Below are 15,806 nucleotides of genomic sequence, written 5' to 3'. Positions count from 1 at the left end.
TTGCCAAAGCAATGGTGAAAAACAACATTGGAGACTTTATTGGTAATTATGAGAAGTCTTCAAATATTTTTTGTTCATTATGAAAAATCACAGTCAAAGTGACTAATGGGAAACACTGTATATATATATATATAGGAATCACTAAGTTGGTCATTGATATGCAATACTTTTGTGTAGTTGATGTTCCTGTACTCTAACTAAAACTATTTTAAACATAATTTTGCTGTTTATTTTAGAATTATGATGCATGCAGATTGTTTTAAGGCGAGACACGGCAGGCAAAAACATCGTGTTTTTTTTTACTGGTCAATTTTGAGATTTTTGGATATTTGTCTTCAATAACACGTCTTCTTTCAGACTTGTGTTGAAAAAAAGTCTGAAATACACATTTAGGTCTTTATTTTACACACTTTGTCTGTTTGCGTCTGTAGATTTCTCCTAAATTCAACAAAAGTTGGCGTTCTTAATCATCACGCTGCTCCGCGATCTCTGCCGTCACCCTGTCATCACACACACCGCTGGAAAGCTCTCTCTCTCCTGTACAATGCTGTCGGATCCAAATATGGTCATTTCCTTTTTATCAGCAACCAATCGTGAAAGTAAAAGGGCTGAATGCGCAATCTCATTGGCTGATGAAAAATCTTTGAAGCCCGTTTTCTCAAAATGACTTTTCTCTCCGAAATCTCCACTTCAGTAGCACCGATATACACCAAACTCTCCAGTCTTGTGCCTAGTTATATTATGAAGACATTTACAGAGGGATTTGTAAATATATTATTCCTAGCCTGATTTATATAACATTTTATTCAGAAAAACATGGCGAAAATCATTTTTTTAAGGCTATTGACAGTATTTTCTGATTTACAGGATAACAAAAGTAGATATCCATAAATCCCTCTGTAATTTTTTTCCCATCTAATATGTGAACACAATGAAAATTTTTTTTTGTAACCTGGCTTTATCCAATACTCAGATTTCGTTTTTTAAAATATATGCAAATTAGTGCATATTTGATTAGATATTGCCTGATTTGCATATTTAAACATTAAATTACAGAAAACTTGTAATACATTTTTTTCTCATCTTAATGTAGGTAATCAACTGGGAAAGTTTCATGGGGATATCTGCTAGTTAAATTTTTTACCCTATTCACCTGTAGTGTCTCGCCTTAAAGCTCATTATTCAAGAGAATGCTTAGAATATAGTAATTATTCAATAGTCACGCCGCAGGTCCATTTGAAATAAACTAGTGACGGTGTTTTTTGGTGTGTGCGGTCGTGGTTGTGCCTGTAATATGAGTTCACAGAAAGGTCGTCGAGTTAAAAGAGTTTAAAAGACTAAATTGATTTTCGCTTATTAAACCCAGTATGAGATTCTGAGACGCATGATCTATGATTGAACATCCCCCCCGTCTTCCTTTCGGATCCACATTCCTCCAGTTATCCCAGACAGCTTGTGGGAATCTGGGCTCTCCGTTGGCCCTTGGGAAGCTGAGTGAGGTGTGTGTGTGTGTGTGTGTGTGTGTTGTGAGAGACATACGGGGCTCTGAGAAGCTTCTGTTTTGTGTGTCAGACAGAGCTGATGCTCACGGGTGAGTGAACACTAGACCACTATTCAACCTCTCGTTACCCCGTGTTGACGCACACAATGCCGTCCTCCTGCAATCTCCAGCGCTTCGACTCCATCAGCTGCAAAGACAGAGATAGTTTACAGAGCTATCTGGGAGTTTATTTGATTGCTTCTAATTTATTATGCAGAATAATTCTACTTCAAGTTGCATCAGAATGATCGGCACCACCACAAATACATTTTTTAAATGTAGATCATTGGTTATTTACTTGGGTTACACTTTATTTGGTAACGCTTTATTTTACAGTGTCCTTGTTACATATGTTACATGTACTTACCATAGTAATAACAGTAAATTATGCATAATTACATGCAACTAAACCCTCAAACAAGCCCTAACCCTATAGTAAGTAGGGTTACACTTTATTTTAAGGTGTCTTTGTTACACTGTGACTATACATTTAAGTGCTGAGTAATATTAAGCAACTACATGTACTTACTATAGGGTTATAGTTTAGGATTAGGTTTTGGTTGAGGGTTAATTCCATGTAATAACGCATTCGCATGCTCATGGTTCTCTGAAGTTGTTTAATGGTCACATGACATGCAGGTAAACAAATTTGTACCTTAATATAACAGCTTCGAAATCATTTCGATGGTAAACGAACTCGTAGGTGGCGCCTCGACAAATCTCGCGAGAATCACGACTTGCTTTACGGCACGACGCCACATACGTCAACAACATATGAAGAGCCTCCATGGAAGACACTAGCACGCATTTCAGACGTGAATCATGGCAGAGTCGACGAAGAAAGCGCGGTCGGAAGAGTGCCGAGACGGCTCTGCGTGAGTGGTATTTACGACAGTAACGTTAAATACAAGTACTCCACAGCGACTCTAGGGGGTGCTGTTTGAGAAAAACGGATATTAAATATTAATATTAAATATTCAATATTTAGGGCCAGATTTACTAAAAGCTTTTGGCATAAAAAAAATACAGTCTGGAAATATGTACAAGAGGAACAGAATAGGTCCCAAGACAGAACCCTGAGGTACCCCACACGACAACTCTGCAGTTTCAGACATGATCTGATTCACATAAACACTAAAACTTCTACCAGAAAGGTAGGATGAAAACCATTTTAAAACTGATCCAGACATCCCAACCCAATATGTTGCCCATAATATGTCGCCCATTCCTAGTGACGGTCTTGCACAGCCAAACTCTCTATGGCAGCATAAGAACGATAAAATACAGATAAAGCATGAATTGCACGCCTAATGTTCTTGCTAACTAGTAAAAAACAGACATGAAACTGACCAACACGTCTAAATCGACTTGAATGCTCATTGTGTGCGATTCCCAAACTTCCCATGAGGATCAGTCCTGCCACAGAATCTGCTTTAAAGTTCCAGATTATTGCTCTTGTCAGTTCTTTATCTTTTTTATCTGTTTGATCAAACGACTTTTGAAGAAAGTCCAAAAACTATTATTTAATGCATAGTCCAAGTCTCTTATTTCTACCTCTCTCTTCCTCCATCTGTTCCTCTTCACGTCCACCATCCGTTCTGTCTTTCATTGTCCAGGGAAAACCTTCCCCCTTTCTTTGGTCCTCATGGGTCGGGCAGCAGATGGAAGGCTAGTTTCTGGCCAGTGGTTTTTTAAATATGTTAATAAATGCATGTGAGTGTGTGTTGGACTTCAGTGTTGTCAGATCTCCTCCTCCTCCTCCTTCACTGGTATTGTGCTGGTCTGGGAATTAGTCCGTGATTTGGTGTAGACGTGACTGGGAAACATCTTTAGTTGGTGTCCATGTGGGTTCTGGGTGAGACAGCAATAAGAAGAAGAGATATTTGAGAAAAGCAGAGGAAGAGAGCGAGAGAAACAGACAGAAAACGAAGGAATAGAACTGGGAAAGTTTGAAGGAGGACTGTGTTGTGGATTTCTGCCATGGAAAGTTCGTATGACGACACTGAAGATGAACGGCAGGAGAGACGAGGTACCAGTGACGCTTCATTATTCCCACTGCGTTTGATTCACTGCGTTTGATTCACATGGGCTTGTTTTATAGCTGGTTGTTAACTGGATTTTTAAAGTGCATATTAGGTGTTCAACTCAGGCATAGTTTGAGGCCAAACAACTTTTGATGAAAGTCCAAAAACTATTATTTCATGCATTGGTCTGTCATTGGTCCAAGTCTTCAGAGATCTTTGTCTCTTTTCAGAGAACTGGATATTCTGCTCGACACTAGGGATGTTTACATGCACTAATAATCTGATTTCAGATTCTGAAAGGTCTGTTATATGAACCCTAAACTTTATAATCAGATTCATGTTTTCGTTTACATGTGCATTGCATGCATTACAAACAAAAGTTCAGCTTATGCGCATATGCGTCATGTATGATTGTCATTTTTGCCTTGATGACATTGAAAATTAAAGCTGATTTTTTTTTTTTTATTGCAAATATTCATTCTCATCCATTGACCAGTTTGATAGACATTTTGAATAGATGTTTTTAAATCCAGTTGAGAAAATAGTCTGATTAAAGCTTAGTTTTTTTAAAAATCATTAATTGGATTACATCACTACTTTCAATCCAATCAAAATGTAATGTGGATCAAACTGAAACAGATTTATTGAGGTGTTTACATGAATTGAGTCCAATTGAGCCCTAAATCTGACGATGAACGGATTATTTGGGTGTGTGTAAACACTGATTGTCTGCTACTTGCAGCACAGTGTTTTAAACCTTTATTCTTCAAACCTTAAACCGTCTCATGTCCTGTTGACTATAATGATCTTCCAGAACATTAAAGTTTCATGTTGAGAGATCGAGGGTCTGGCTGAAGTTTAGAGACGCGAGGAAGCCGTAGCTGCTATTTTCTCTGTTTATGTTCATTTACTTACGACAACTTTTGTCCATGGCATGAACATATTTCTGTAGAACTTGCACAAACTTGTGAGGATGCATCTGTGGAACCTCCTAATGTTCAGACACACACCAGAAGGACACTGGCGGAGAGTGAACTGGTTTCTGAGAGCAGTGTGTGTCTGTGGAAGGGCCGAGTCCTGACCTGTGCTGGATCTCCATGAGGAGCTTCTGCTCTTCTCTTCCTCTTCGTCCTCTTCTGCTCCTCCTCTCCTCCTCTTTTGATCCTCCTCTTCTGCTCCTCCTTTTCTCCTCATCTTCTGCTCCTCCTTTTCTCCTCTTCTGCTCCTCCTCTTCCTCCTTTTTCCTCTTTTGCTCCTCCTCTTCCTCCTTTTCTCCTCTTCTGCTCCTCCTCTTCTCCTCTTCTTCTCCTCTTCTGCTCCTTTTCTCCTCTTCTGCTCCTTTTCTCCTCTTCTTCTCCTCCTGCTCCTTTTCTCCTCTTCTGTTCCTCCTCTTCCTCCTCTTCTGTTCCTACTCTTCATCCTTTAATCCTCTTCTGTTCCTCCTCTTCCTCCTCTTCTGCTCCTTTTCTCCTCTTCTTCTCCTATTCTTCTCCTCCTGCTCCTTTTCTCCTCTTCTGTTCCTCCTCTTCCTCCTCTTCTGTTCCTACTCTTCATCCTTTTCTCCTCTTCTGTTCCTCCTCTTCTGCTCCCCCTCTTCCTCCTTTTCTCCTCTTCTCCTCCTCCTCTTGCTCCTTTTCTCCTCTTGCTCCTCTTCCTCCTCTTCTCCTCTTCTGCTTCTCCTATTCCTCATTTTCTCCTCTTCTGCTCCTCCTTTTATCCTCTTCTCCTCCTCCTCTTGCTCCTTTTCTCCTCTTCTGCTCCTCTTCCTCCTCTTCTCCTCTTCTGCTCCTCCTCTTCCTCATTTTCTCCTCTTCTGCTCCTCTTCATCCTCTTCCTCCTTTTCTCCTCTTCTTCTCTTCCTTTTCTCTTCTCCTCCTCTTCTTCCTTTTCACCTCTTCTGCTCCTCCTCTTCCTCCTTTTTTACGCTTGCATGAGGTGGTTTTTCAGGCAGTTCGAAGAAGGAATATTTTGCAAAAATTCGCATGTACAGTCACCTGAAGTAGATGGAGCGGTGTTTGGACAGAAGACGAGACACACGTTAAACTCGTAAAAGACAAAAGAATTACAGGAATACTGGATTCTAAACCTCAAAGAAATGCCACAATCACAAGCTTGAAGCAGATATAAGGGAGAAACACCTCATATGTGCTCCTCACAAGTATAAGGGTCTTTCCTTGCCATTAATGCCTGGATAAAACACCTACGGCTCCTTCGATTAATAATAATGGCTAGTGCAGTGACTGAGATATATATATATATATATATAAACCTACCAACATCCGTTGACCTGATTTTTAGAGTGACTGATCGCGAGAGGAAAATATGACGTTTTAGTCACATAACATCAGTTAATGGAAATGCCGTCATTTCGCAATCGTTTTTTATTGACATTTAGAAAAAAATCACAAAAGTTTTGCGCAAATCTGTAATGGAAACGCGCCTAGTGAAGCATCGCTACTGACACATTAGGTCACATGACCGTGACAACATTGTGGACACCATATTTAATTCATACGACAGTCATTCATACTACAGAACTCTTTGTTTTTCCACTGCCATCAACACAAAGTGAGCTAAATCTGTGCCATTTTAAAGACAGACCACATTTCAGTGAATATATGGAGGGGGAAAAAGTCTGAAATATGACTGTGGTCAGGAGTCAGGAGTCAGGCATGATCACCGCTGTATACTGGCATGGAGAGCTGGAAAGAGGGAAATGTGGCTCATAATTCGGGAATGTGGCGTGTTTGTGTGTGTTTTAGGGGATTCATTTTATAAGTGATGTGTAACGACAGCATTTCAGTGTTTGAGGAATGAAGCTCAGTGCACTAAATACAGCATCAGCTCCTCTGAAAACAAACATTATTAGAGGCGAAACAAGGAGATTAGTGAAGAAATATGACTACAACTTTATTTAGTGTTCTGTAGTGTTTCATTCTGAAGAAAACTAGAATAATCAAAAGAAAAACACCTGGGAATATTACAGCATTGGGAACATAATGTCGCAATGGAAAAAGTCTCTCTTAAAAAATCAAGTAAATAATTATAAAAATATAATTTATGTACAGTATAATAAAAAAATTATATAAACATAAATATTAAAATATTTTATGAGATGTTATGCTTTAAAGTAATTACACTGGAAGGAGATTTGTACTTTATTGTCATATACTCAATACATTTTCTTTTATCAAAATATTTCCGTATTCTGATTTCTTACATACGGAGGCCTGCATATCGTGGCCATGAATTAATGTGTTTGTTCCCACTAATACGTCAGCATATTTGACTAATTACTTCCCTCATTTTAGTAAATCGTGGTCACGTAGAAGCACATTCATTCCCTTGTTTTAGTTCAATCAAAACGAGGGAATGAATTAGTTTAACTTGGCCAAGATTTACTGACACGAGGGAACAAATTGATAAGTCGTGGGAACGAATTCTTAATTCATGGTCACAATTTACTAAAATGAGGGAACAAATTAATCCAACTTTGCCACGATTTACTAAAACGAGGTAACGAATTAAGTTGTCATAACGAATTTTTAATTCATGGTCACGATTTACTAAAACGAGGGAACGAATTAGTACAAAGTGGCCACGATTTACTAAAACAAGTTAACGAATTAAGTTGTCGTAACGAATTTTTATTCATGGTCATGATTTACTAAAACGAGGGAACGAATTAAGTCGTCGTAACAAATTTTTAATTCATGGTCACGATTTACTAAAACAAGATAACGAATTAGTTCAAATTGGCCACGATTTACTAAAACAAGTTAACGAATTAAGTCGTCGTAACAAATTTTTAATTCATGGTCACGATTTGCTAAAATGAGGGAACGAATTAGTACAAAGTGGCCACAATTTACTAAAACGAGGTAACGAATTAAGTCGTCATAACGAATTCTTAATTCATGGTCACGATTTACTAAAATAAGATAACGAATTAGTTCAAAGTGGCCACGATTTACTAAAACAAGTTAACGAATTAAGTCGTCGTAACAAATTTTTAATTCATGGTCATGATTTACTAAAATAAGATAACGAGTTAGTTCAAAGTAGCCACGATTTACTAAAACAAGGTAACGAATTAAGTCGTCATAACGAATTCTTAATTCATGGTCACGATTTACTAAAATAAGATAACGAATTAGTTCAAATTGGCCACGATTTACTAAAACAAGTTAACGAATTAAGTCGTCGTAACAAATTTTTAATTCATGGTCACGATTTACTAAAACAAGATAACGAATTAGTACAAAGTGGCCACAATTTACTAAAACGAGGTAACGAATTAAGTCGTCATAACGAATTCTTAATTCATGGTCACGATTTACTAAAATAAGATAACGAATTAGTTCAAAGTGGCCACGATTTACTAAAACAAGTTAACGAATTAAGTCGTCGTAACAAATTTTTAATTCATGGTCATGATTTACTAAAATAAGATAACGAGTTAGTTCAAAGTAGCCACGATTTACTAAAACAAGGTAACGAATTAAGTCGTCATAACGAATTCTTAATTCATGGTCACGATTTACTAAAATAAGATAACGAATTAGTTCAAAGTGGCCACAATTTACTAAAACAAGGTAACGAATTAAGTCGTCATAACGAATTCTTAATTCATGGTCACGATTTACTAAAATAAGATAACGAATTAGTTCAAAGTGGCCACAATTTACTAAAACAAGGTAACGAATTAAGTCGTCATAACGAATTCTTAATTCATGGTCACGATTTACTAAAATAAGATAACGAATTAGTTCAAAGTGGCCACAATTTACTAAAACAAGGTAACGAATTAAGTCGTCGTAACGAATTCTTAATTCATGGTCACGATTTACTAAAACAAGATAACGAATTAGTACAAAGTGGCCACAATTTACTAAAACAAGGTAACGAATTAAGTCGTTGTAACGAATTCTTAATTCATGGTCACGATTTACTAAAACAAGATAACGAATTAGTTCAAAGTGGCCACAATTTACTAAAACAAGGTAACGAATTAAGTCGTCGTAACGAATTCTTAATTCATGGTCACGATTTACTAAAACAAGATAACGAATTAGTTCAAAGTGGCCACAATTTACTAAAACAAGGTAACGAATTAAGTCGTCATAACGAATTCTTAATTCATGGCCACGATTTACTCAAACAATGAAACTAATTGATAAGTCGTCGGAACAAATTCTTAATTCATGGCCACTATTTTACTAAAACAAGGGAACGAATTGTTAAATTGTAGCCATGATATACATATTTTTAAGGTATACAATATATATATATATATATATATATATATATATATTTATTTATTTATTTATTTATTTATTGTGATGTTTCGAAAACCTCTGTGACTGTCACTCTACTGTTAAATGTAATTAAAATAGTACTTAATCCGTAATTATTAATGAAGACGCTTAATTCAGACTCTGATACCAAATTAGAGTTTTTTTATTTTTATTTTGGCTGTTTTGTCGTAATATGAAACTGTTTTTAACGTCAGACTGATTCATTCATTGAATATGAATCATCCGATTATTTTGGTCAGTTGACTAAACCCTTATAATGGTTTTCTGTAGCTCACGGGACAGTAAACAAGATTCCCCAAGTGTTTCTGGAAAGGGTGGGAATAGATTGTAGCATTGAAGTGGCTTCATAAGAGAGAGTGTGTGTGTGGGTCGTGAGAGACTGTGCCGTGGCCAGTACTCACTGGGTTGTGGTTAACTCGCTGCTATGGAAACTCTATTCACCAGCACAGAATGCTTTCACCCGGTGAGCCTCATAAATGCTGGGCACGAACTGTGGGACACATTCGGGATCTGAAAGGCCTCTCCGCTGCTTAATAAATCTGCTTTAATTTGCCTTTGTGTGCCGGGAAACAGGCCTCTGTGTAGAGGAACGTTCAGGATCGGGACTGTGCACAATGGCCTTGCATTAATCACTGCTGGGCTTTCTGCTCCCGGATGAGGGCGGAATGTACATAGACTCCAGCGTCATCATTTGAGGCTTGTTAAACATGTTTCTAAATTAAATCTATTTTTAGTACCTTTTAAAAAAAATATATATTATTTTAAAAAAAATTTGCAATGTAACTCGTAACAAATAAGCACATTTCTTCCTCCAGGAAGTTTTCTCCTTTTAGTTTGTTAGAAGTTATAAGGTGATGAGCAACTAAGGTGGCAAACAAATGCTCTCATTCCCATTTATCCCGTTCTTAATTCATTTTATTTAATTAATTATTGTTGTGTCTGACATTCTCATATTATTCCCGTATTATTATCCCATTTTTATTTTATTAATTTATTTATTCTCACATTCTCATATTATTCCCATATTATTATCATCCCATTTTTATTTATTTATTTGTTAAATATTTCTCACATTACCATATTATCCCATTTTTGAAAACATTTTTCTCACATTCCCATATTATTTTATTTTATTTGAAAAAAAAAAGCAATTCAACTTTTCAAGACAATTAAGCGTATTTCATCGTTACTTTAATGCCAAACATCTTAATTACTGTAATGTGAAAAAAGTTAATTTTTTAAATATTTAAATATTTAAAATTATTTAAAACATTGATATTTGTCGTTGTATTTATTATGCTGCTTTAATTTTTACAGTAATACAAATCCTAACGAAAATGTTGAGAATAATGAAAATTATAAACAAAAATCTGAATAAAAACATTACAAATCATGATAAATCATGGCGTGTCCATTATTGCTCAGCAGCTCATGTGTTTCTTCATCACTCCTCATGAATCATCATTGATGATCACTGTGGACGAGTCCAGACTCTGAGTGTATGGATGATGAGCGGCTAAGAAGGCAAACATATTCTCACATTTCCATAAAAGGCTCCATTAATTATTTCTGCCTGAGATTTTGTTTTAGAGTTGTTGTTTTTTCCAGTGTTTCTGCGGTGTTGTTATGCTCTTCATTCTAGTAACACTGGCAAAACCAGTGGCCAGGTTTTTTTTTTTGTTGTTTTTTGTGAACCCAGACTGAGGAAGCAACACACACACGCACACACACACACACACGCACACACACACACACACATGCAGTTCATTAGTTTTTTTGTGTTTTTCAGTCTCTGTGCTTTACTCTGTTTTTAATTAGTCAGTTTTATGGCAGAGAAACAGTTTGCCAGCCCAGAACAATCTCTTGTTGACTCTCATGTTGTTATTTTTCCAGTGAAGAACAAAATAAGAGTTTTTGAAGTTTTTTCATGCTGGTCTTTTCCATTCAAAAACGTAAAAAAAAATACATGACCTAATGCGTAAACATTATCGGAAGCACGCACACACACACACACACACACACACACACACACACACACACACGCACACACACGTGACCTAATGCGTAAACATTATCGGAAGCACGCACACACACACTCGTAACCTAATACGTAAACATTATCTGAAGCACACACACACACACACACACACACACACACACGTGACCTAATGCATAAACATTATCGGAAGCACGCACACACACACTCGTAACCTAATACGTAAACATTATCTGAAGCACACACACACACACACACACACACACACACACACACACACACACACACACACACACACACACACACACACACGTGACCTAATGCATAAACATTATCGGAAGCACACACACACACACACACACGTGACCTAATGCATAAACATTATCGGAAGCTCACTAGCCAGACGGGATTTAAACTATCGGCTGCAGACCCATGTTTGGTTTGAAGATGGAAAAACGCCCCAAGCTCAGTCTCACCATTCCTGATTTCTAATCATTTAAATTAATTTGTATATATAAATATACACATACAGGCGTATGTGTGTATTTATATGTACAAAATAATTTAAATGTGTGAGAGTGAGTGAGTGCGCTTCCGATATGTATATATTTAAGAAATATTTGCATGTATATACTTTTATAGATATATTTGTACATAATTTATATTATAATATATAAATATTTTATATATAAATTACACATTTTTCTAAAATATAAACATGCATGTGTTTGTATTTATATATACATACAAAATAATTATACACAGAACACATATTTATGTAACACAAACTTTTATTTTGGATGCGATTAATCGCGATTAATCGTTGCCCAGCTCTAGTCGTTTTAAAACATATGCATCCAGGAATGTGAAGCATGCATGTTGAGTATAACCCTTAAAACTGCACTGATTATAAACTGTGTGTGTGTGTGTGTGTGTGTGTGTGTGCAGGTTGTTTTGAGTGCTGCATCAAGTGTCTGGGAGGCGTCCCGTACGCGTCTCTGCTGGCCACCATCTTGTGTTTCTCCGGAGTGGCTCTGTTCTGCGGATGTGGACACGTCGCTCTCACGGGAACACTCACCATCCTGGAGAACCACTTCTCCAAGATCACCAGCGACCACGCCATGCTGACCGACATGTGAGTGTGTGTGTGTGTGTGTTGCTTATATTGTATGTAAGCAATAAGGTACTCGATACAGCATACTTGCATAACTCGATACTCGATACTTACTTACGATACAGCACTAGCCTCAAGTACCTTATTGCTTTTATAATCACACAATACAAATATTAAAGCCGAATTTTTTTTATTAATGCAACTTTCATGAAGTAACATCACTAAAAGTCTTCCTTCCGCTGGAAAAAATAGTCCCTGACCGTGAACAGCAGCAGAAGTCACATTATTTCGCCATTAGATGGCGGCAAGGACTCTCTTAAAGGTGCAGTGTGTAATTTTTAGCAGCATCTAGTGGTGAGGTTGTGAATTGCACCCAACAGAAGTTACGGTGGCCGACAGGAAGTGATGTCGTCGTCTGAGACAGCAGAGAGTAGCCAGTTCAGCAATGAGGATTAATGAAGAAATTAGGGTTACTTAATTATTCAGTAAAACGATATGTCATTGCGAATATTATTGTCACCTGTTCATCATTGTGTCAGTGTTTTATTCGCTGACTTTAGCTGTAGCTTCTCTGCACGAAGAACAACATAGTGACGAAACGCGTTTGTCCGTTCAGGGCCACCGTAGAAACATGTAAGGAGACCCGCGGTGTGTGTAGAGAGAAATGCCTCATTCTAAAGTAATAAAAACATAACGGTTCATTATGTAAGGTCTTTATACACCACTGAAAACATAGTTATGTATATGATATTGCATTTCTGTCAACAGATCCTCCTAAATATTACACAGTGCACCTTTAATGATCACTCATTAGTCAGTAGAGAAGACTTTTATGTTGAAAGGACTGAAACTTGTTGTGAGAAGAAAGACTCAACTTCAACTGATAGGACAAGATATCTCTGCGGACATTCAAACAGATTTTTTATTATGAATATAGGACAGACCTGAGGGAAAATGCTATGTGTTACTTCATAAGTCGACACCATTGCTGAGTATTTCCTCCTTAAAACTGCAGTGAACCAAAGACAGTCTCAAAAACACGCTTTGAAATCACTGGTGTTTCTGACGTCACAAACTACCTTGTAACCAATCAGATCAACGTGTGATCGTCAACCAGTGGATCTCTGAGCTGAGTGAGTGAGTGGAGGCGGGGCTCATTTGCATATTCATAGAACCGCGCATACTAAATGAGGCAAGGGTGTCGAGTTACATTCAAGATATTTTAGGGCATGGCAAAACATTATCAAGGAAAAAACGTTTAAATATGTAATTAAGGTGATCAAAGAGGAGTTTTAAGGGATAAAATGATTGACTACAGGGAGACTTTAAAGCCTCATGGGACGATAATAGAGATGTTGATTTCTAGCAGCTCATGTCTCAGTGTCACAGATTTACATCAAGCAATAACATCTGTTCCTCTCCTCTCGTGTTCTCCAGAGTCCAGCTCATGCAGTACGTCATCTACGGCATCGCCTCCTTCTTCTTCTTATACGGCATCATTCTCCTCGCCGAGGGCTTTTACACCACCAGTGCCGTGAAGGAGCTCCACAACGAGTTCAAGACCACCGTCTGCGGACGCTGCATCAGTGGGATGGTACCCTCACATTCTGCTTTTCTTCATCTGTGTTTAGTGTGTAATGTTGATGTTTGAGTCCCTCCATTACAACAAGAAACAAAGTCGCTTTCCAGAACCTTCACTGTCTCTGATGTTCAGTGGTGGATCAAACATCACGACCTTAAAGAACCAGTTGAAGACATCTTTCACTAGTCTTAAAGGGTTAAAGGGGTCTTATTATGATTTTTAACGTTTTCATCTTTCTTTAGTGTGTAATGTTGCTGTTAGAGCATTAAAAAGTGAGATATTCTCTATATCAGTGTCAGTGTTTCTGAACTCCTGAAACGCCTCCATTGTAGTCTTGAGTTTCTTCCGGGAACGAACACGTCACAATATTCCTCATTATAATAATTAATACGCAGAATAAAGGGGCGGGGCCTGGTTGAGTTAGTTAGTAGTGTGTTAAACTGGCGGTTATGGTAATTAGGGGCGGGGCATTTCCCAAACACACTCGAAGCGCTCGACCAATCACAACACACTGCTCCAGCCGACCAATCAGAGCACAGTGTGCTTTTCAGAAGGAGGGGCTTCATAGAGACAGGAAGTAAACAGAGCGTTACTGACAGACTGGGAAGAGAGGAGCCGCAACAATGGAGAATATGAGGAGAATAATCAACATTCAAGCAGGAAAACCTGCTCTAGAAGAGCCTGAAAACAACATCAAGACTTTATGAAAGGTCCTCTTTAAGGCCAGTGTAGTTCAGAAATAATTCATTTTATCCCACACAGTCGCTGTGGAGTCTGAAACCATTCTAGTTATTGTGTTTTTAATGTCTTGATGATATTACAGGAAATTTCACCTTTTAAACTTTAAGGCTTTAATCAACACAATGATCAAAAATACAGTACAATTTTTGAAATATTAGTAGAATAACTGTTCTCTATGTGAATATATAGTAAAGTGTAATTTATTCCTGTGATCAAAGCTGAATTTTCAGCATCATTACTCCAGTCTTCAGTGTCACATGATCCTCCAATGTTGAAAATTCTGTTCTGCTGCTTCAGATTTTTTCTACCATTTCAAAAGCTGATTGTGAAACGTCTCTTTCTCAGTTCGTGTTCCTGACGTACATCCTGGGAATCGCGTGGCTCGGTGTTTTCGGGTTCTCAGCGGTTCCCGTGTTCCTGTTCTACAACATGTGGTCGACCTGCGCTGCCATGCGCTCGCCGGTGGCCAACCTCACCTCCATCGACAGCATCTGCGTGGACGTGCGTCAGTACGGTACGCCAAACACTCTCAGTGTTCAGGGTTTTCTCATCTGAGACCTTAAAGTGGCTAAAATCAACAGTGGCGGGTAATGCTGTCAAATCATTAGCCAATATTGCGTGTTACTTATTATGTTTACTCATGTTTACTTCTGGGGAAGTTCGTGTGTAAGACAAATCTGCACAGATACTCGTGAGTCATCATGATACAGTATGAAGAGCTCTTTTCCAAAACGCGATAAACGCCATAAAAAAAAAAAGAAAAGTTTGTCATGTCATTTAGCTGTGTACTGAACCTATTCACTGCTCCATCAACGTTTCATGCCAAATCGCTATAAGATGCAGTTCCTTTCCAAACCGTGATAAGCGCCGAAGCTATTTTTAGCCTAAACGTGATACATCCTCTGGACTAATCAGAATTCTCTCTTTCACCCTCAAATCACTCGCGCCAAACGCTCAAATCGCCTCATTCGCGCCGCAGGACCTCCAGATGCACGTAAACGCGTCTTTACATTGACTTAACATGAAAATCACTTGCGCCAGACGCTCTATTCCCATTTGGCCACTCACTCACTCTCTCACTCACACAAGGTCATGTCGTGATTTGTTTTATGTAAAGTGGACAATGGTTCTACTTTTTATGGGTTCGACACTTTACTGAATGCCAATGTATTTATTACTGACTGACTTTTTTTTTTTTTTTTTTTTTTAAAGACAAACCATCAATTTTTGGAAAAAATGGATGGATTTATAGCGTTGTGAAAAAAAAAAAAAACTTTGAATTTATCATCAACAATTTTGTTGTTTGATTTAATAATCATTGTTCGACATGTTCAGACTGAGCCAAAAAAAAACATTTTAACAGGATAAATTGAATATTCACAAAATGTGTGGGTCTAGGTAAAAAATATAATTTTCCTGAAAACTATTTAAATGGATTTATAGCGTTTTGGAAAAGAGCTCCACATATATTATATACAGCGTATTGCGCAG

The 15,806-nt window shown here is 37.7% G+C and overlaps 1 protein-coding gene across 2 annotated transcripts in view; it reads left to right on the top strand.

The window, feature by feature from the left end:
• gpm6bb (glycoprotein M6Bb) overlaps positions 1-15,806 on the top strand; it is a 44,712-nt gene that overhangs the window by 19,904 nt on the left and 9,002 nt on the right. For both annotated transcript variants that reach the window (XM_084421948.1, XM_084421949.1), the window contains exons 2-4: positions 11,827-12,013; positions 13,430-13,586; positions 14,661-14,829. In XM_084421948.1, the coding sequence (XP_084278074.1) occupies positions 11,827-12,013; positions 13,430-13,586; positions 14,661-14,829 (513 nt within the window). The remainder of the gene's footprint in view (positions 1-11,826; positions 12,014-13,429; positions 13,587-14,660; positions 14,830-15,806) is intronic.

This window comes from Rutilus rutilus, assembly GCF_951802725.1.
Source record: "Rutilus rutilus genome assembly, chromosome: 10".
Classification (NCBI taxonomy): domain Eukaryota; kingdom Metazoa; phylum Chordata; class Actinopteri; order Cypriniformes; family Leuciscidae; genus Rutilus; species Rutilus rutilus.
Note: the sequence above shows the minus strand (reverse complement) of the source record. Positions and strands in the feature narration are given on the sequence as shown.